General features: G+C 45.3%; 1 protein-coding gene across 4 annotated transcripts in view; it reads right to left on the minus strand.

Annotated features, from left to right (window-relative positions):
* Sfmbt2 (Scm like with four mbt domains 2) overlaps positions 1-22,497 on the minus strand; it is a 218,742-nt gene that overhangs the window by 24,542 nt on the left and 171,703 nt on the right. For all 4 annotated transcript variants that reach the window (XM_048812649.1, XM_015495184.2, XM_015495185.2 and 1 more), the window contains 5 exons: positions 13,790-13,899; positions 3,696-3,871; positions 1,805-1,971; positions 1,200-1,457; positions 108-236 (listed from right to left, as the gene is read on the minus strand). In XM_048812649.1, the coding sequence (XP_048668606.1) occupies positions 108-236; positions 1,200-1,457; positions 1,805-1,971; positions 3,696-3,871; positions 13,790-13,899 (840 nt within the window). The remainder of the gene's footprint in view (positions 1-107; positions 237-1,199; positions 1,458-1,804; positions 1,972-3,695; positions 3,872-13,789; positions 13,900-22,497) is intronic.

Here is a 22,497-nt window from a genome sequence, read left to right on the forward strand (position 1 = left end):
AACATCTGTCCCCGCCTAGCAGTCGTGAAGAAGCCAGGTAAGACAGGGTGTTCCTTTAAGATCTGGAGTCTCACATGAACCAATAACTACACAGCCAGCCACCATACCTGTTCCTGAAAGATCTTGGCCAAGGGAGCACAGTCGGTCAGCTTAATGAACCTCACCACGTCGGTGACTGTCCACTCCAACGGGTTGCTCTCCAGGACGAGCCTTCCCTCCTCCTCCTGTTTGGTTTCCTGCAGGGGAAGCAGGGCGGGGACCATCACTGCACACTGTGTGGCCGGTTGGGTCCTTCTAACGCTGTCCTGGACCTGAGTCATCACTGCCCTGGGTCTCTCCTGGGCACCTGAACAAGCCCAGAAATTGTCTCTGGGGAGTTTCCTCACAAGTGTCCCAGTGGTGACTTCCCCTGCACCTGCAATGACCCCTGTGCCTTCAGAGGTTAGATACAGAAAGGCCTTGACGGCCCATCCTGAAGCCCCAGGTCGGGAAATCTTGGGCCTGCTTATGGACGAAGCATCTCTGTTTAGATACGAGGATGCTAAGGGGACCCTGCTCCTTTCCTTCTCCTGGCTGGTTTAGGGTGCTGAACTCACTGATCTTCCTTCTCTTTTCATAATCATAAGCTACAGAGAGAAAGTGCACAAGAAAGCCAGCTGTCCTTAAGGTGTCTGTGATGGTGGGGCCAATGACACATACCACCTGAACAGCTGCCATCTGCCTGATACACGTTTTATGACACCACAGAGGTGACCCCCTCAACAGGCAGTGGGAAGCAAAAAGCAAGTTAGAAACAGGAGATGTGGAGATGAGATTTGGGGCGCCCAGTGTTCAGAGGGACCTGGAGCACTAGACCCTGCCCTCTTCCTGACTAGAAGCCCTGGTGGAGTAAAATCCCTTCAGAAATGAGGGTGCTCCTCCAGTCCTTGCTCCCTTCTCTTGCTTCAGGACTCACTCTGCCGAGGTGACATCAAAGCCTTTGACCCCACCAACTTGGGAGTTTCACCAGAACAGCTGCTGCTATTTCGCCTGTTGTTTGGTTGGTTGGTAACAGCAGATTGAACCCAGGGGCTCTACCATGGAGCCACAGATCCAATCTTCTTTGAGACAGGGTCTCGCTACCTTGCCCACTCTAGCCTTGAACTTGTGATCCTCCCAAATCGCCCCTGTGAACTCGTGTTCCAGGCTCTGGGGCTCACCTCAGGGCCCTCAGTCTTGGCGACAGGACCCTTGTCCTCCTCCTCTGCAGGGGTGGCCTGCACCACGCGGCTCCTGCGTGCCCTCTCCACTGGCCGCCGCGCAGGCTCTGGGCCACTGCGCAGGGTGACCGCCCTCCGTGGCCGCGTCGGGGGGACCTCGGCCGACGAGGTGTCGGTCTGGTCGTCTCGGAGCTCCGAGCCGGTCTCCTCACTTGCAGTGTCTTCATCCAGCTGGTCTGCGTCCTCCTCTTCACTTTCCTGGGAATAAGAGGAAAGCTTTAAGTGTGGGGGTGGGTGGCATGGGACTCGCTGAGCACAGCAGGGTGGCCTACGCCATAGGCCACAGTGCAGGCTCAGATCCCAGCACAGTTTCCTCCCCAGGACAGCCCGTGCAAACCTGTGCCAGGTTTGTCCAGGGACGCCTGACATTCCTCCCATAGTCTCAAGGTCAGTGCTTAGTGGCCCTTTCCTAGCCAAAGCAGCTAAGCTGTGTTCACCAAACAGGAAGGAGGGTACTTATTTTGCACTTTTATCAATTCTGCCCCAAGGAGGGCCATACTTTAAAACCCAATGTTGGCAGGTGCTTCTAGTTAAGCAGACGGTACCTCCCCAGAGCCTGCAGTTAGGTCCACAGCCGAAGATCTCCGCTTCTTCTGCACAAAAATGGATTTTCGTCGTTTCCTTCTTCGGGCTGGTTTTGGGTGTCCACTCTCAATGCTGCTTTCCCCAATTGGGGGCTTAATGATCTTCCTTCTCTTTCCATAATAATAGGCTACGGAAGAAAGAAAATTTAAAACATTTTAGGCTGCAGACATACACACACACACATACACACACACACACACACACACACACACACACCTGGACAAAGGAAGAGAAGAGGAGGGGAGGCAACTGCTCTGGAGAGGAGGTAGATGGGGGAGGAGGAGAGAGAGGAAAGAGAAACCATTCTCACCTCCCAAATCCCAAGCAGGCATGGCAAGGCTGGTGCAGCCTCTTAAAAGCAGGTACAGAGGTCAGAACTGGTTTGACTGAATGTAACCAGAGGTCAGTACATTTTGGGGGGGCCTTAGAATTAGACTGAACAACTCCTGCTGTTCTGGATTCCATCAAAATACTGTTCTGCACTCCTCTGGCTGGAGCTCAGGTTCCGTCTGTAGCAATGTTCACTCTAAGACCACGTGAGGAATCTCAGGACTTTGAAGTTTTATAAAACCAGATCCAGGATCATCTTCAAGTTCATTTCGGCTGCATTTAATTGAGTTGTAATAACTGCTCCTTCCCTCCTGTTCCCTAGGTCCTATGAGGAAGCTCATTTGTACGCTAAAATTCAAGGCCAAGTTTCACCCTCATCATTCCTCATTCGGGAGTGGCTGTACCTAGTGAATCCTTGCCACAGAGAGGCTGTGGAGATGAGTTCTTTAGGAAGCAGAAGATATGAACCCACCTGGGTTCTCACCCAAGACCACGTGGGTACATAGAAATGGGGATCATTGCGACAGAGCGTGGCTGACCTTTTGTAGAAACAGGAGTGGAAGGCAGATGCATGTGCGTGCACAGAGAGAAAGAAGGACATCACACCCTGAACAGTGCCTCAGATACGTCCAGATTCCTGGTTCCCACACCCAACTGGACGAGTCACAGGTGGCTGTGGCTCACAGAGTACTGGCCACACTATGTGGGTCCCTGTCCTCTCCAGCAGGGGGCTGGAATGTGGGCTGGCACAGCCAACTGCCCCTGGGATGACAGAGAACTGAGGGGAGCTCAGAAGCTGTTTTCGGGGTTTGAGATATCAGAGACGGAGATGTCTGGAGTGGCTAGCAACATGGAGAAGGCCACCAAGATACAGGAAGCACAGGGCGGAGAGTGACTGTGAACCCACAGCAGGATCACTGAATGAGATGGGACTGGCAGAGGCACATGCTACCAGTTGGGAAAGTGGCACCAGGCTGAATCCTATATTACAGTGGAGAGGCAAAGGCGGCTGGGGACAAAGAAGGGGGGGACGGCTGCTCCAGAATCCTCTAGTTATGGTAGCCCTCAGAGAGTGCTGAGCATGTGTCTAACCAGGGGAGAAGCTGCCAGGACAAGGATCCGCAAGAAAAGCATCAAAAGACCTCTTTGGCTTCTCAGCATAAGGATAAGAGGTGAATCTGGGTTCCTGAGCATCACAAATCACCAGTTTATCTTCCCAGCCACAGAGCTGTGGAGAAGGTGATCCATGGAAAATCCAAGATAATACACACCTTCTCCTTTTTCCTTTTCCAAAGCCTGTAGGTGACAATCCACCTTGTTTTGAATTGACCCCATCCCTCCCTCGATGCCAGGCTAAAAACACATAGGAATCTTCCAGAGCAAATCTTAAAACAATTTTCCAGAGCAGCTCCTATGAAACACTACTCAGAAGGCTAAAAATAAAACAAAAACCAACTATATTATGCTGCAGTTCCGGCTTATGGACCAATGTTGTTAGGTTTTATCATCATTTGTACTTACTGTATTTGGTTTTGGTATGAATGGAACAGTTCTCTGGGCAGTTTCCAGAAATCAGCACAGGACTAAACAGATTTGGACAGCATTCTAGCTTGGCACAAACTCGTCGGCAGAAATTTGCTACTTGGTCAGATGTTCGTACGATCTTAACCACAGCCCTGTAAGTTTTACCTCTGTACCTAGAAAATAAGGAAGGGAAAGCAATGGTAAAATCAAATGATTACTAGGACCAGCATATTCCAAAGCCACTTCATTTTCTAATAACAAAGAATGCTGTGTGGTTTGCATTTTATTGGCTTTTATATACTTCCTTATGATCTCACAAAAATATTTTTAAAAAATGCTCACGAGGGTACACAAAATACGTGGCAATGGTGCTAAATCTGCAGTAAGGACTTCCTTCTCATTGTGCTGTATATAACCTCATGCCAAAGACCAGTAGTGTTTGATACATACCTAACCAGCATGGTCCTCAAAATGAAGTTCATGAAATCTAAAAGATATTTTGCTGCTGCTGTATTTCATTTTTGAACAGCACAAGTGCATATGGGATCATGATTCTGCTTTGAAACACCATGTAAATTCAGAACACTGAAATGACATCTTTGCCAAGACTGCATATCACCTTGTTGAAACAGGGGACAATTTCCATTATTCATAAATGGCATCTGTGCGGAATGGTGATAGGTAAGCAAGGTCACATTTAAAAGGAGAGAAACACAATGGATTTTATGAGAACAAAACAAAAAACAAAATCCAGCAACTGCAACACAGACACAAGATGAGGAGACCACACAAGGATTCCCGGCACAGCAGGCGCCCCACGGCGCATGGCTTTGGCGGTCACAGAACCAGAACAGACCTCAGGGGAATGACCAACAGGTACAGAAAATGCTTCTGTGTGTCAGGAGCAAAAATGGGCACTGAAGTCTTTGGGAATTTAAGAGTGTTAATTTGTATATCAGGAATAATGAAATTCATTTTTCCAGTTAAAGAGAGAGAACGAGAGGCAGTAAATTTAACAAAAGGACCTCACCTAAGATACCTCATTCTTGTTAAGGACTGAACTCCGTCCCCTCCAAATTCATGTTAAAGCCCTATCTCATACTGCAATTGTATTTGGAGATGGGGCCTTCAAAGAAATTAAGGTTAAATCATATGAACAGGATGGACCCTAAAACAATAGGACTGGTGTCCACAGGAGAAGAGAGACTCTAGAGACATGTGCACAGAAAATGGCCATCCACAGTCAAGGAGAGGGCCTCAGGAGACACCTGCCTGGCTGACTCCTTGACCTTAGCCTCCCAGCCTTCAGGGTATGAGAAAATGAATGTCTGCTGCTTACACCACTCAGCCTGAGCTTACTGTTATGGTGTCTGGGCTAATACAACCTCAAGAGGAAAGGGAGGGACAAGAACCAGGGACCCCTAGACAGCTTGTCACCCACAAAGCTGCTTCTCCTCTGATCATGGCTGCTGCCTGCCATGCACTCTGCCCTTTCTTGGTTTATATATTCCACAACAATTCTCTAAGGGCTTCTTTAAGTGTTTTGCTCTTCTCTTCAGAGGAAGAATAGTCTAGAGTGTAAATACTGAAGTTTTCCCAAAACTTTTCTAAGGCACCAGAAAAAGGAGACCCAGAAACTCAAACCCCTTTTTCCTTACAATGAACTGAATTAAGGGTATGAAAATCTTACCATCCAACTAACATTGCTTACAGAGATGCCATCTTTACTGTCCTGGTATTTAAATATTCTGTTAGGGTCTTCCCTATGACCTGGTGGCAGCAGAGGAAAGTGCAACTGATATTGTTTAACTATAATGACAAATCCAGGTTGTCCTTCCTCCCTCCTCCCCACTCACAAACACGACAAAGGATTAGAGAGTGTAGATGCTTCTGAGATTTAGATACTGTCTTCATGAGCTAGCTGATCTTCACCTGCAGGAAAGAAACCTTTCTCCCAAGAAAAACATCAGCAATGACTAGCCACAGATCTATAGAAGGCAGAATGGACAGTTCTTGGTTTACAAACAGTTCCTGGAGGCTTTACCCAGGATTTAACAGAATAAGAAGCCCAGCTGGAAACACAAGGACTTGGAAATCAGTTTCGATCACCTTTCCATACATTTTTAAAGCTATTATGGGCACAGAATAATGGTAAACTTTCCCATTGGCATGGGACCACTGGTCTTTTGACTATTTCACACTCACTAAACACAGAGGCCACTGACATGGCTGCATCAGAACAGCTGTGCCCATGAAACTGTCCTTGATGTGGATCCCAATTTTCAAATTGAAATCCTGAGCAATTTGTTTTGCAGAAAAATAGTACATAGTGGTTGGTAGCTTTGGCAGATAAAACATTTGTGCTAATTTTGGGGAAAACAACCAAAATTGAGAGGGATCAACCTCCAAGGTAGGCCTTCAATGCCAACCAGTAAGGTAAGGACCTCAAATCTTCACCTAACCTTCTGGACTACCCTGGAAGTTGATTCCTCTTGATTTTGGTTGTTTTCCCAAAAATTAGTACAAATGTTATTTACCAAAGCTATCACTACATATTGTTTGTGGCATTTCTCACACTGGACAACTCAGGTACCCGGCAGCCCGTGACAGGACACAACAGGAAGAGCAGGAAGTTAATTTGTGCAAATCTGAGTCTAAAATAAGGAGACCGTCATTTCTGTGACTTGCTGGTAAAAAAAAATAAGTTCAAGAACCTTGATATCCGGTTCACAAAGAACAATGTGGTAATAGACATAAATAGAAAAAAACTGCTACTGAGTCGTATTTCAGCTTTTTTTTTTTTTTTTATGTCTTTCTGGAGTCTGGAAAAACTCATTTTCCCCCAATAAATCACTTCTTAAAGTTTCAACAGGAAAAAAAATTAGATTCTAACTTGAAAAAACGTACTTTATATTTATTCAGTGGTCTTTCATATCCCAGTACCTCTGCCCTCCTTTTTCTTTAACTTCTCTGATGTGCCAAGCTTGACTTTCTGTGGAGTAAGAACTAAAAAGCCATGCTTTGTAGATAAAATCATGCTTTAAATCCTCCAGCCTGGCACAACGGTTGATTTTTCTCAGACCTCTATCAATCCTACTGTAGAAACCTCCCCATCCCTATCCTAGAGGAGGGTCTCTAGGACTTGCTTTTGGGGAGGGGAAGTTTTTGCTTTTGATGCATTTCATGCCCCCTCCCCCCCAAAACAGCACAACTCGGTGAACACTGTATATCCCCCCATGTTGTGGGAAATGAAGAACCAATGGGTATGTTTTCCCTTGCAGATTTATCCATGACGTGTTTGGTGGTCCAAGGGCTCTGTTTAAAAGAGCTCAATATCAAGATTCTTAAAGTCTCTTAGAGAAGTAAAATAATAAGACATAAAAAAGCAGGAGAAATGTAAACACCAGGTCAGATGTCAAACTGTGGCAGGAGTGCTCAAAGAGTATCAGATACTTGAGTTGGCCAAGCCTCTGGGTCACAAGGCCCTAACGGGTGCAGTCCCTGTGGGAAACAGGAAGAGGGTGGCTTTTTCCCTCCTTAATTTGGGATGGTTCAGCAGAATTGTTTTAGAAAATGAGAATTAGAGCACGGCTTACAGATGACAGGTGACTTTCCTCTTCTGCGCCCTCCCTGCACAACAACGCTGTCTAGGAGCCATGGTGCCCAGGTGGTGCGGGACCCAGCTATGTGGCCAGGATCCCCTCCCATCAAGGGCGGTTGGCAGACAGCCTTCAGTGTAGCCCCTTTAGGGCCTGCCTCAGCTGACACTCCACCCGCCCAACCCTGCCACCTCTTGTCCCTTTTCAAAGGGGTGGGTCCCAAGGGCCTCGTTAGGGCAGTGCAGCCTGTGTGGGAGACACCCAGCCTGTCACAGGTGGAAAGCAGGCCACACATGGAGAGGAGGCCATCTGCATGCAGGTAAAGTCCTTCTGAGCAGGGAGCAAGGTGGTGAAGACACTGGGGTGATCTGGGCCTGAGGAAGTAAAAACTAAACAAGTCCACTGAAGCTGGCCTGAGCCAGGTTTCCACCACCAGGAGCAGAGCTACAAATATGGAAAAAGAAAAGGCTAGGAGGAAGCTGGTGTGCTGGGCGGGGACTGGAACCTGGATGGGATCCTGACTCCAGCAAGGGTTAGCAGGTACATGCACATCAACACCCTAGCTCTGTTCCCAGAACCAGGCAGCAGTGACACCTGAAGAGCAGTGAGCACAGCTAATGCCAGGTCTTAGGTTCTAGAAGCCATTTTACACCCATCCCCCGACAATAACGCCCCCACCATAAGGCCACAGGGAAAAATCAGGTTCTTTGAAGAAATGGCTAATTCCAGGACTGGGGACAGGAAAGAAGATATATTCTGAACATCTTGTTGGGTCAGAAAGAAAAAGCATATCAAAGAATGACAGAGACACACTGAAGGGACAAAAAAGCCAGGTGTAGGTGGCTCCAACTGAGGCAAATCTAAGGCAATCTGAGAATCAAAATAAGACATGATAGTAATGGAGGATAATACACTTGGTAAACAGCAATCCACCAATCACACCAAGGAAGTAACGAATGAGCTGGAAGTTTGCGGGGAATGGCATCACTGCATAGCATCAAGTATCTCCCCACAGATGACCTCCAAGTTGGAGCAGTGTGTAGACATCACTAATTAAATGATCAAAGTAAACATCATTGGGATGAGACAAATGTGGACGGTGTGCCACCAGGAAAGAGGCACCAAAGATTGCAGCCCTTCTTATGTGATATGCCTTGGTTAGTAAAGCATATGTGATGAGGTTTTGGGGGTTGATATGAAGGCCTAACACCATTTATTCTCAAGCTGATCAGGAGAAAGAACAGTACCTTTATTCTGTGTTTGTGATTTTTCTGTAAAATCCAAATGAACACTTGTTTTTGTAAGCGGGACATGCTCAGAGAACAACCCCAAACCACATGCTGATACCACCCCCATAAACTGTGGGTCCTGAGGGCAGCACACGTGGGCCACCCACCACATGGCCCAGCGGGGCTCGGCAGCGTGCAGAGAAACATTTGCAGCACACATTCCAAGTCCTGAGAGGAGGAGGAGACAGGGGGAGAATATTAAGAGACCAGACCAGAGGACTGCCTGGTGTGAAAATCATCTCCAAAGGAGGAAGGAAAACGCAAGAAACAAAGGATCATGGGGCTGGGGATGATGCCTTTAGCAAGAGAACAGGAAGGACAGGAGGAGGGGAGGTGTCCCGCTAGGAGACTCTTTATGTCTGACAGTCCTCCGACAGGAGCTCCTGCCCTGATTTTTAGAAGATCCTCCACTCTCTCTTCTTAGCATGTTAGCATTCTGAGGTTCTGGAGGATTCTGGAAGCAGGAAACTCATCTCCTTTCACTACAAACTGAGCACATAAGGAGATGCTGCGGCTGACTCTGGTCCATGTGGGGACCCAAATTGGATCCCCAGAGTAACTAGACAGATTATTTAAGCTGACAGATACAGAAAAAGAGGTCTTCTGGGAGCTTCTGTTATCTGACAGCAAAAACTTCTAAGGAATGAGGACGGCCATAAATCCCCTCTTTGGGGCAGCTTCTACTCAGAAAGAGACAGCAGGAGTAGACCCACCACAACCCCGTCTGGAGGAACTCCATGGCCACAAAGATGAAGAGCCCACTCACACCTGCAGAAACAAGCATTATTTCGCACGTTTTTATCTCCCACTGGTTCTCTTACACAATTTCTCCTTCTCAAAGAACTCTGTTTACTCTTGTAGGGAGAAGCCTTCTCTGTCCGCGGCCTTTCCCTACCGAGGCAGCTCTTTGACCCGCTCCTGAGTGTCCCTGTGCATGAACACGGAACTGTACATTAACCCCCTCCACCCTCCCCTGCCTCTGTTGCCAGTTTAATCCATGGGATTGCAGTCTCTGAACCTAACAGGGTACAGGAGGAGGTTTCCCCTCCCTGATATCAATAAGGATGTCCTAACCACATTTTTAGGGATTTATTTCCACGCAGGAGGGTACATGGCAGAATAGAGGGGGCAGAGGAAGAGGGAGCCGGAGGAGTGGCAGGTTGAATAGTCTCCTCTCCTTCCTACCAATGTGGATGGGATAAGGATCCATTCATAAGCACAGTCCAGGGGGACAACTGCAGTCCAGCCTGGGTTCCACCATTCATCTTTAGGATGACCCCTTACCAGGAGCGATTAGCAAGACCTCCCAGGTAGTGATGGGGTGAGGGAGCAGAGGTCAAGGCCAGTTCTTCCACTGAGTTCACATCCTCCAATAGGAGGAGGAGCTAAGGGGAAAAGGGACCTCTACTAACCCTGTGGGAACGGGGAGAGGCCTGGTTCTGACTTCCTTCAGAACAGAGCTTTGACTTCATGGTCTCATCTTCTTAACCTTCCCACTCCAGGGCTTCTGGCTTCTCAGTCTCATAATACAAAATAAGCTTAGAAATTTCTGCTTTCCTTCTTTTCCTTCTTCTCTGCTGCCTGCTTTTCAAGTACTGGGAACTCTGTGCCACAAATGGGGTACTGTGTTTATTTTAGGAGAGAGTCATTCAGAACTTCCTAAACCGATCTGAGTTTGAACCCAGACATACTGTGCCACAACCAGAAGAATTTAAGGGCACACACAGGGAACTGCCTGCTCTTCCATCAGACCGGTCCACCTGCTCACCTCACCTGAAGTTCACCACACGTTTCCAGGGGAGCAAACCATAATATCTGAGCCAGCGGAGCTCACACGAACAGGTGAGGAATACTTTTCACACAAGTCACTTTAAGGCCAATCTTACATCTCACTGTTCATACAATATAGGCCTGAGTAAAGGCCAAAGAAAGGGCAAATAAACAAAAGTACATACAAAATTTGCCATTATTCATGAAAAGGAAGAAACCAAATATTTCCAGAGCTGACCATGCCCCATTCTTGAGATGATTTTTAAGTAAAAAATCTGACCTTATCTCCTTGCCTAAGTGACAATGAAATCTAATTTACTTGAAATGATAACCAGCACATTTTCTCTTTAAATAGTCTGAATATCTGTAACAAAGGACTGGAAAAATCTGTGAGGCCTTTACCTGGCTTTCATGCTCAAAAGCATTTAAAGCACAGCTAACACGGTCTTCTTTTCTTCCTCAGAAGATTTTATAACATGTTGGAAAACACTAAAATGTCTCTAGATGCATGCAGTTGGAAGGGCTTTTTAAAATCCCCCTAAGGTATAGCCTAGATTTCTCCTAAATTCAAAACAATGTAGGTCAATTTAGAAAACCTAAATTCATCAGAAAGAAGGAAAATTTCTCCTTCAGAACTACACAGAACGCACTTTTCCCTTTGCACTACAGCTAGTACATTTTTGCCTTCCGATCCATGCTGAGGACCAGTGATGAGAAGAGTCCTTCCTTATAAGCTGTCATGGTTTGGAATGCGAGGTATCCCCCCAAAGCTCATGTGTGGGACAACACAGGAATATAGCAATAAGTGAAATGATCAGTCATGAGAGCTGTGACATAATCAGTGGATCAACCCACTGGTGGATTAATAATTTGAAAGGACTACAGTACTGGGTGGTAAATATAGGCAGTTAGGGTGTGGATGGAGGAAGTAGGTCCCTGGGGGTTTGCCTTTGGGGTGTATATTTTGTCCCTGGCACCTTGCTCTCTCTCTGCTTCCTAGAGCTGAGCAGCCTTCCTGCTCCATGCCCTTCCACCATGATGCTCTGCCTCACCTCATCCCCAGAGGGATGAAATTAGCTGCCCATGGACTGAACCTCTGAAACCATGAGCCAAGATAAACTTCCCCGCTCTAAGTTGTTCCTTTCAGATATTTTGGTCACAGTGAAGCAAAGCTAAAATGTATGACGTTCAAATACTGCAATAGTTTCCTTCATACTGTGGAAGGTATGGTTGCTTGGATAAATAGAAGCCAACCGCCAAAGATGACCATGACCATCCATGACAATGTTAGTTTTTATTACATTCGCAGGTCAAAACCTTTTCAAAGGCACCTTGTTGAGTAATTTTTTTTTTTTTAAGGAAAAAATCCATCAGCAGTCCCAGACGTTAAAAGACAGCAATCACGCTGCCCTGCAGACTGTCCTCAGCCCTGGCTTCCTGAAGACACTTCTTGTAACATTTCAGTTCAGCTCTCCCGACCGACTAAGACAACAGCTGCCTTAAATGCAGGTCGCCCCTCTGCTCAGTTAATTTATTCATGACAGAAAACATCTCTGCCTCTCCACTTGGAGGGGAAGAAGCCAGCTCGCTCTCCTCCCATTTGCACCAAAGAAAAGAGCAAAGTTGTCACGATCTAAAATGTTGTCATTTTCCATCAGAAGGAAAGAGGTGACTCAACACGCAGGGTTGTCACAGGAAGGCCCCTGCTGACTGTAAACCTGTCATCATTAGCAGCTGCTGGGAAACGCTGCTAGGATCACAGAGTCGAAACCCCATTCAGACATCTCCTCATTATAAGTTGCTGCGTAAGATTCTGCTATGAAACTTCCTGTCATCTCCGATATGATAGGTAATACGTTGCCTTTACAATTCAGCAGAGCTGGATTTCACCGAGTCTGTTTTGATTGTATCAGGCTGGATTTAATAAAAGCTCTGATCGACCTGGTAACATAAAAATAAGTGCCAACACTTGCGAAATGAACTCTTCCTGTCACTATGGTGTCTGGAGCAAGTTTCTGGCTGATTTAGGAGCAGAGCTTCTCATGGAATGGAAGACCTTTGTGCTTTCACTATTTCCATATCTTTTAGGTGTGTCTGGACTGCACCGAACCACACAGAAAAGACTTGAAACAAGAAGAAAGGATATGTGTATAAATACTTGAATAAGATCTCCGCCATCACCACTGATAAAGCCTTGGGAGAAAATGTGCTTCAATGGCTGGTGACCCCCTTAGAAAGCAGGAGAGAAAGGAATACTCAACAGGAAAGTACTTGGTTTTCTCTGAGCTATAGACAAGACTCATGTGAGTCTCTCAGGAAGGAAGGGATGGTGACATGCAGTGACACCTTTCACTGGCAAAATCATCACACTTTATACAAATAAGCCCTCACCTTACTTATGCATATCCTTGTAGCCTTTGTGATTTGGCGGAGTCCCACTAGCCCTTACCTGACTTTGTAGAGCCTAAGATGATTAGAGCTGTTCTACAAAGACACTGGGAATACAGAGTGAGTGACTGAGAAGGAAGGGGGAGATACAGCAAGCTCACTATCAAGAAAACCGTCTCTGGCTGTCCAAATTATGAAGAATTCCTCAGTTTTCGCTATGAATGTGGCTCGTTCTTCCAAAGAAGCATCATTTCCTAAATGCTATATATCAATGATATTTTAGGACACTATTAAAAGAGAAATCAACCAGTAAGATCTTCTTTATCGGGAAACCATAAGTGATTATTAAAAGCCCTGACAACTCCAAGCAATCACTGAACATTAAGTTACCTTGAGAAATCAATCTCTTCTATGAACTTCTCAGTGACCAAGTTCAAACACATGGAGACAGTTTGTGCTCTTGTTTTCAGAGGTCAAGAAACTTTAAACAAAGCAGAATCTCACCTTTCCAATTAGCCTGCTTCCAAAGACAGGAAAGTTACCCAACTACAAGTCAACCCAGAGCCCACTGCCACTTTATTGAACTCAAACTAAATAGATACATCAGTTCCTTTTATCGTTAAAAATCCTCAAATCCCAGTGTAGAGAACCCTTGCATTTCGTACAAATTCTGCATAATATCAAAAAATATCAAGAGCTGTTAGTGAACATGACAAGAAGCACCCTTTCTTCATAATTGTTTTTCCTGTGAACAAATAATCTATTGGCTCAGAAATAAATATATATTTTGAGTGTGTAACATTAAAAAAATTATGTAAGCAAATTCCTGCTTCACTTTAGAAATCCTAAGCCGTAAGGCAACTATAAAATACAGCAAAACCACCAATAAATCTGTACGTAGCACATAGAACTACAGAATGATGGTCCTCGGGTTTGTTTCCAGTTCTATAAAATACATCAAAATGAGAAATGCCAGGTTTCACAACAGCAGGCAAAGTGGCAGCAAATTAGCAGAACCCTGTGCCCGAGGATTGAGAGCACTTACTTTGCTTTCAGCGTCTCCTCCTGGAAATTCCAGTGTGGATCTTCCACCAGTTGCAATTCTCTTAACACCCTTCCAGGCTTGTAGGCTGCGTTGATTATCATGCTAAGAACCTGTTGGGGAAAAGACATCCTCAATGAAGTGCAATCATGGTAATTCCTGTTGAAAAAAAGAAGGCCACACCCTGACACTTCAAAGGTATTCACCCAACACCCCATTAAAGTGCTGTGACCAAGTCTGATAGAACACTGTAGGCTAACACTGAGCTGACGCACACACAGAGAGAGAAAGGGTGCCACATCCATTCGTCTGTTGACACCTAGGATGGTTTCATAGCTTAGCTATTGTGAATTGAGCTGCTATAAACACTGATGTGGCTGCATCACTGTAGTATGCTGATTTTAACTACTTTGGATACATACCAAGGTGTCAAACGGTGGATCCATTCCTAGTTTTCTGAGGAATCTCCATACTATTTTCTAGAGTTGTTGCACCAATTTGCAGTCCCACCAACAATGTATGAGTGTACCTTTTTTCCCACATCCTCACCAACATTTATTGCTACTTGTATTCTTGATAATTGCCATTCTGACTGGAGTGAGGTAAAATCTCAGTGTAGTTTTAATCTGCATTTCTCTAATGGCTAGAGATGTGAAAAAATCCAATCCCCAAATGCCAAAAGTTTAGATATTCTCTCCGATATGTGGATGCTAACACACAACAAGGGGGTGGGGAGAATAGAAGTTTGGTGGATTAAATAAAGGGGAACAAAGGGAAGGGAACTGGGAAAGGAACAGGAAAGACAGTGGAATGAATCTGACATAACTTTCCTATATACATATATGAACATACTACAGTGAATCTCCACATCATGTACATCCACAAGACTGGGACCCTAATTAGAATAAGATATACTCCATTTTGTACAAATATGTCAAAATAGACTCTACTGTCATGTATAACTAAAAAGAACAAATTTTTTTAAAAAGAAAGTAAGGATGCTGCGTCCAACCCCTCTGGCTAAGAAGGTGGGAAGGGCTCGCTAGACGGGGGCAGGTGTTTATTAACTCTTCTGGCTGTGGAGAAATGGAACATCTTCTCCAAAAAGTAGTTCATTATTCTTCAACAAGAGTATAGGTTATGGAGATTTCATTTTATTTTTAAAAGACATATTTCATAAGGAACCAATGAAACTGAGACAATACGCTTAGGCCAACACTTCCAGAGAGACTTCAGAAGCCCATAAGGAGGGTAAGAAATCATTTGAAATCCATTTAATCCTGGCCCAATCTGTACATCTAACACTAGGACAAATAAATAAAGGGGAACTTCTCTAGGAGAAGTGGGTGTTTTCAAAGGTAGTCTGGACTATCTAGTATCCTGCCTCCTCATTCCCCTTCATTATTTCCCTCCATTATCCTATTATCCTATTCCCCTCATTCCCAAGCTCCAAGTCCAAGGAAATAAGGATGTGGTCACTGCCCACTATGGGGGTCCCAGAAAGACCAGGCAGTTCTAGTCTTAGAGTCCCAACAGCAGGCTCTGGGGAGATAGATGTTCCCATTAATCTTCAATGTGCTTCTTTAATGAAGAGAATGGGAACTCAGACCCCCTGGGTACTGTGCCCTATTCCAAGGGCTCCTGCATCTAAGGCAGGACTCCGCCAAGGTGCTGAAAAGCCACGAGGCAGTATAGGCGGTTTGGGTGAGTTTATGTCTTCTATATTAGAATAATCATCTGATTCTCTTCATTGTCTGTACAATTTAAGAAACTAAGTTTAAGATAAATTGAATTAGAACTGGCTGCAAGAATGCACAAAGTGTTCATCAACAGACAATAACATTTCCATGGATTCTTTTCATTGTGATTAGCAGAGAAAACCCCAGAGCTACATTTTATTTGCCGCATATCGCAACGTATTTTGTGACTATGAAAAGAACACGTCTGCCAGAATTCAATTCAGCCTGGGAACAGGCAGCAATTAAATTATAAAAAACATTCGATATTGAATATTTTTTCCCACGGCTTTTCCTGACATCACATCACTCATCTCCAAATTCAACAAGGTCTCTATAAAACACGGGAATTGTGAGCTGTGTCATTTGCAGGTATGTGACACCTCGAGGGCATTGCAGTTATCCCACGAAAAGAACCAAGCGGGCAGTGGCTGTCATTACCTGGAGCTTGAGTGAACCACTGCACCTTGCAAAGCATGAGATACAATTCAACACGTTCTTGATCAGGGAGTCGCAGGGAGCCTGCCCCCAACTGACAGGGCCCTGGATGTGAGCATTGAAGAGTATACCCAATAAACCAACGTGAACAAGTCAGAGAGGAAAGTCGCACTAGACAGCAATGCCTCACTGTATTCTTGGAGCTCAGGAAGTGTGGCCAGAACACACCTCTAGAACCAAGTTCCCCCAGTGGTTACAGTGGAAAAGCAATAACCTTTCTAGTTGAACAGATATGGGATCACATCACAGTTCTGCCCCTTAGAAAATATAGGTCTTTGGGCAAGATGCTTAGCTGACTTTGCTCACTGGTACACGGGGCACTGCCACCTGCCCGGTTCACAGGGTTATCATGGAAATTACACAACGTACCATCTTGGCTTACAAAAGATGCTCAAGGGTAGCCCTCTTCTGGCTGTGAGCACAGTCTCCTCATTGACCCTTCCACCTGTATCTATGTTTCTAGTCCTGCATTTTTGGAAATAAACTCTCCTTAGAAGTTCCTTGAGGTTTTTATAACTTCCACTTTTAGAACAAAATTTCTCAAAAAAAAAATAGTCTGTATGGTAATTCTTCAATTCTCAATCTACCCAAATCCAGCTCCACACACCCACACAAAAAAAGGCTTTGGAAAATGGCCCCAAGAACTTCATGAGCAAATCTGGGTAGTGGTCTCTATCTCTCTGGACCTGAGTAATCTCACAGTGTCTCCAGAGGGCCAGCCCTGCATACCCCTGGTTCTCCCGCCTTAGCTCAACCAGGCTCAGAAAAGTGGGGGGTGGTGAGGGTTTGGGGCAGAGGGCAGGATAATGAGGTGGAAGGAGGCCCAAGAGCACAGGCTTGGGTGCTGTTGCAGGTAATTCCGCAGGGCAAGAAACAAACACCCAGAAGATGCTCGGCTGACTGAGCCGCCTGTAAATGTGAACCTCCTGTCCCCTTACACTCCCTTCCCTGTGCAGTGTCACCACTCAAAAGACTACACAAGTGGAATGGGATTTTTTTTTCCTGTTCATCTTATGAAATTCTGTGGTCCCATGATTTCTTTCCATTTTCCCTCTCATGAAAGCTCATAAAACACCAAAATTTTGAGATCTCCAACCTCAATAAGATCATATAAAGTGTCAACAATTCAAAGTACAGGCAACCACTTACTAGAAAGTAATTTCTTCATGTGTCTAAGTCAGAAAAACACTTTGGAACACAAATATGTCTCCCGCAGCTGGAGTGAGATGACCGAATGGGTAGGATTCCCAGCCTGCAAATTTGTATCTGTAGATAGAATTGTAGTGACCGTGGGGACAGGTCTCTTTGGGGTAGATTTTAGAGGCAGTGAAATGTGAGGGAGAATATTCTTTCTCTTGAGGGGTCAGAAAGAGGAGCAAGCCAAAAAAGAGCCTCTACTCTTTCAATGAACCTGCCCTGCTTTCCAGGGGCCACAGTTATAAAAACAAGCTTTCTGCAGAAATCGGGATACATCAAAGGCTCTCATGGACCCAAAAGATTTCCTCTTTTCAACCTCAAAATCAGAGGGAATGGAGCTAATTTTATGGAAAAAAAAATTTCTAAAGTCAAATAGTGAAGAAATACTCTGCTTCATCAGCCATATTTCCCTAGAGGGCATTTCCCTGTGGAAGGGCATCTTAGGTGGGAAGTTGCAGGAGGGATGAAATGAGAAAAGACGCGCACTTGGTTCACCTGGCGTGAACTGCAGAGAGTTTATTTTTGTAACCAGATGTAAGTAGAGAATGTTAATTTAAAAATGGTTCCTTTGGGAAAGAAAAGTCGGGGGCGGGGGGGGGGGGGGTTTGGAAGCCTCCCTGCAGTGCTGCCCCTTTCTCCTAAGTCATGTGGCACTTACCCTACGGTGGGTCAAGGCCTACTTCCTCAAATGTGCTCAGGACCTAGCTTTACTTCTTCAACTCCTGGCCATGGAAATGAAGGAAGATGTGCTTATGAAATAAAAGAGGAACCTTCTTCTGGTCAACATACCTTCTGATGATGTCAGAGAAAAGCAAGATAGTTTTGAAAAGAAAACCTCCTAAAAGAGGGTGTTTCCATTTTGTCTCCCCATAACTGCTGCCTGGGCATGACCCAGGATTGGTGTTGCTGCACTGAATCCACCCCCCCAAACAGTACCCAAGGATCGCCATCACACTCATCTCTCCTCTCGCCTGTTAGTCCTGAAGTTTTAATAATAACGATATTTGACACATCTTACCTAATCTAGAATGCCACTGCCTTAGTCATTCTGCTCTCCACCTTTGTTAGTGCTCTCTGTGAGATGACCCCCTGGACAGCCCCTTCCCCTGGAGAGAAGGAATGCCTGGTGACATCGGCTTCACCAGGACCCAACCAAGCTGGCACCTGATCTTGGACTCCCACGCTCCAGAATTCAGCAGATACACATCTGTTGCATAAGCCACCCAGTCTTGAGATGCTATGGCATCCCAGGATGACTAGGACACCTTCCCCTCCTGCACGGTCACTGTGTTTCTCTCCACTGCGTCATTTCCCTTAATGTGTAAATGTGCCATAACATTTCCCTTCTTCAACAAAAAAAGTTCCCCTTCATTCCTTATCTATCTCACCCACCTCATTTCTCTACTCCCTCTTATGGTAAAATCCTTCAGAATCAACTACACCCACAGGCTCTTCTTGCTCTCCTTCATCCTCCCTGGTACTCAATCCAATGGGGCCCTCACGGACTATAGGAAATATAAAACCATGAGCCAAAATACCGTTTTTCTTTTTAAGCTGATTATCTCAGGTGTTGTTACAATGACAGAAAGCTGACTAATGTTCTCAAAACATCCTTACAGCCCTTCTGTACTCAAAAAGTATTCAAAAAGTCCCTCAATAGAAAGGCCTCCCTTGAACGTGGCTCCACAATGGCACCCGTCCCATATGGCATTTCCGGTCCTCTCACAGATGATTACTCTATAATATTGCTTACTGGTTTGTTCTCCATCCACCCCCACTAGAACGTAAGCACCAATAAACCAGGGACTTCATACTGCTAGATTCAGAGCAGCCATAGTACAAGTGACAATAGGAGGTACCCAAGAGACTGTATTTTTGAATTTGTTCAATTAATTTCAACATGGTCCCAGAAATTAGATAAAATTATTCTGTTCATCTAAAAACTAATTCACTGCAAGAATTTACTTGATTCCATCTGATCTATGTGAATGGAGATGCCACTGATTTTCATCACTACAAAGTCCCATCCTGGGGGTGATGAGAAAGTTCAACAAGTCTAACTTGTCTTCTCCATGGGAAAATAATAAAGAGCAATAGCAGCAAAACTCTGATGCCCTTTTCTTTCACCAGCTTTGCAGACATTATCTGGCATGATCACAGACCACGCATGTGTTACCGTTTGCGTGCACCCACGAGCATGGCACATTGTTCTTAATGGGTTAGCTAATGTCCAGCATAAACTTAAGACACCAGCAACAGAAACAACAGAAGACCTTCAAGAGGAAGACCTTCAACAATCTTGTGTTGGATTCTGATTGAATGGGGTGTCAGCTAGACAAGACTTTTCCTCCATCCGGTATTCCCAGGAAAGTTCCCTGGTGTGACACCACAACTCCTACTGCCTCAGTACCATCTCCCTCCCTTCCACTGAAAGACACATGGCTACCGTGAGGAGTGACAGCAGCCATTCTCCTCCACATTTCCATACACAGATTGCTGCTCTCTGGGTTCCCACATGAAGGACTTTCCAGTTAAAAATAGAAGTTAAAAAGAGAGCCACCCTCCAAAAAAAAAGTGCTCAGAGAAGTAAAACGAAACAGAAACTAAACAAGCTATCTCAGAACTCAACCAAATGTGGGGGAAAAAACAACCAAAACAGAGAGACTGAAGGATATACCTTAAAGGATGAGCCATGTGGCAAAAATATGAGCTACAAACACCAACTGAAGCCAGATTTCTAAACTGCTTAGGTCCACTAGAAGGTTCCAAGGTGGGGTAGCCAGAGCTGAAGTCACTTTACCTCTTCAAAATGGCAGAGTGAGGGGTCATATCATTCTCTGCCTGGGGCCACCACAGTCCTGTCTTCCAGTGAAAGGAGCTGGGTTGGGCCTGGGCTGGAGGAAACACATGAAGCATGCTAGAGGGAGACTTGAACAAGGGAGGAGGACCAGCAAGGGGTGTTCTCCAAGAAGCCAACTTCCATCCTTGACTTCTTGTCAAAGCACCAAATAGCACTGGGCTCCAGATTGTAAAAAGAGCCCACAACTGCTCTAAGAACACTCAATGACACAGAACTGAGGTCTTTGTCCTAACATGACCACTCTGATTTCCACCTGTATATACGTAGGTACGTGGGCTTGTGAGAATGAGCAGGGAAGCAGTAAGCCCCTCCCGTCTGCAGGAGGTCCACAGAGGTAGAGATCAAGGTCTTGCTCACCACGACCCCTGGCTCCAGCACAAAGCCTGGTACATGAATCACCGAAGTCCAGGAGGTATGAATGGATGCATGAACCACTGGGTTACATCTTACTCACTGCTGGGATGCAGAGCTAGAGAGATATCTGGGATGGTCTGCTGGGATACAGAGCTAGAGAGATATCTGGAATGGTCTGAGAGTCAGCAACTGTCTGCTAGATGCTGACTGACTGAACACCTTAGTATCTAAAGCCCTGGAGAGGCGGCAGGTACATGAAAAGATACATGTAGAAGAATGTGAGGTAGTGTGTATCTGCATACATAATGCAATACGTATTGGCCAGCAGTGGCTCCTGCAGTCCCCACGTCACCTACTCCTACACTTTCTGCAGAGCCAGGAAGATCAAAGCAGCAGAGAGACAGAGATGAAAAACCAAGTACCAAAGTAGCCACCTCGACGCTGACATCTCAGACCAGTACTCTCAGCTATGAATCGTTTCTATGGTCCTTTTTGCAAAGTTAAAGTTCTAGTTTACTAGAACCTGTTTTATTAAACACCTAGCAAAACTTAATGGGTCCTGTCTACACTTGTGCATTCCAGGACCAGGCTGCTGATGAGAGCATCCAAGTGACTCTAAGAAGACACAATCAGTAGACAGAGGATAGGGACAGATATAATAGGAATAGGTGACGGACACATGATAGATGATGATGATGATAGATAAATGGTAGATAGGTAAGTAGATGATAGATAGTAATGATGGATGGTTAGAGAGTCAGATGATACAAACGGATGGATTAACCTCTCTCTCTCTCTCTCTCTCTCGAGAGAGAGAGAGAGAGAGAGAGAGATGTATATTCTATTATATATATAAAATAGAAGATATATATAAATATAGATATATTTACATACCTATCTTATATTTATATATATATAAAATAGAAGTAGGTATGTAAACAGTAAGTGAGTGGATGAGGTAGAAGAGTGTGAGGTACTGTGTATCTGCATCTTTCCCATCAGGAACAAGATTCCTGCCTCGGCACAGCAGAAGCACTTTCTAGTCTCACTTTTTTGTCTTATTCTTCTCCCCCGTCAAACTCAAAAGTCTCTTGATTAATACTGAATCTGCAGGTCTTATTAGCCTCTCTGATGATCTCCACTAACTGGAATGAAACCTTAAACTGGAAAGAAGGGATACGCTCATAGAAGCTCATCACTTCCAAGTTTCCTGTGTGTCCAGGGTCCATATGTCTTTCTTCTAAGCCTTCTGTCAAGTACCAGAAATGCGGGGGGGAGGGGGGAGACCACCAGGTGTTAACGCATTATGGTGTGGATATGAGGTGTTCACCAAAGTTCTTCTCAATACAGGAATATTCAGAGGTAAGTGATTAGATTACTAGAGCTGTAAGCCAATCGGTCCATCTTGGTTTGAACCGACTGAGTGGTAAATCTAGGCAGGTGGGATGTGGTGGAGGAGTAGGTCATTCAGGGTGGGTCCTGGAAGGGCATATCTCCCCACCACCCTCCCCACCCTCTCTGCTTCTTGACCCCACCATGAGCTGGGCAGTTTTCTTCCTCTGGGCTGCCACATCTTGGACCCAGAGCAATGGAGTCAGCCATCTATGGACTGAGACCTCTGAAAATGTGAGCCCCAAATAAACTTTTCCCCCTAAGTTGTTCTAGTTGGGTATTTTGTTCACAGCAATGGAAAAGCAGACTCAATCAAAGCGTACAATTTGTTAGTCTTTTCACCTAGAGATGTTCCTTTCTTAGACTCCAGAACCCAGGCTGCCCAAAAGCACAGTTACAGAACAGGTACCAGCTCAATACATGAACAAGTGCTGTGACCCGCATGGAAAGGGATTCCTCAGACTCCCTGCCTGAATTGAAATGATATGCACTCCCCCCCACACACTCCCCCACCGTCACATGATGCAACAAATCTCATGATCCTACACAGGTACATAGTTTGTCCATCTTTTGGGGACCCTGACACCCTGAGCATGAGAGAAGAAGGATTTGGGATGGAAATGGATGGCAATGATCCCACTGAGCCTGCAGGTTTGGTTTATGATAAACATCAT

This window comes from Marmota marmota, unplaced genomic scaffold (assembly GCF_001458135.2).
Source record: "Marmota marmota marmota unplaced genomic scaffold, marMar, whole genome shotgun sequence".
In the NCBI taxonomy this organism is placed as follows: Eukaryota; Metazoa; Chordata; class Mammalia; order Rodentia; family Sciuridae; genus Marmota; species Marmota marmota.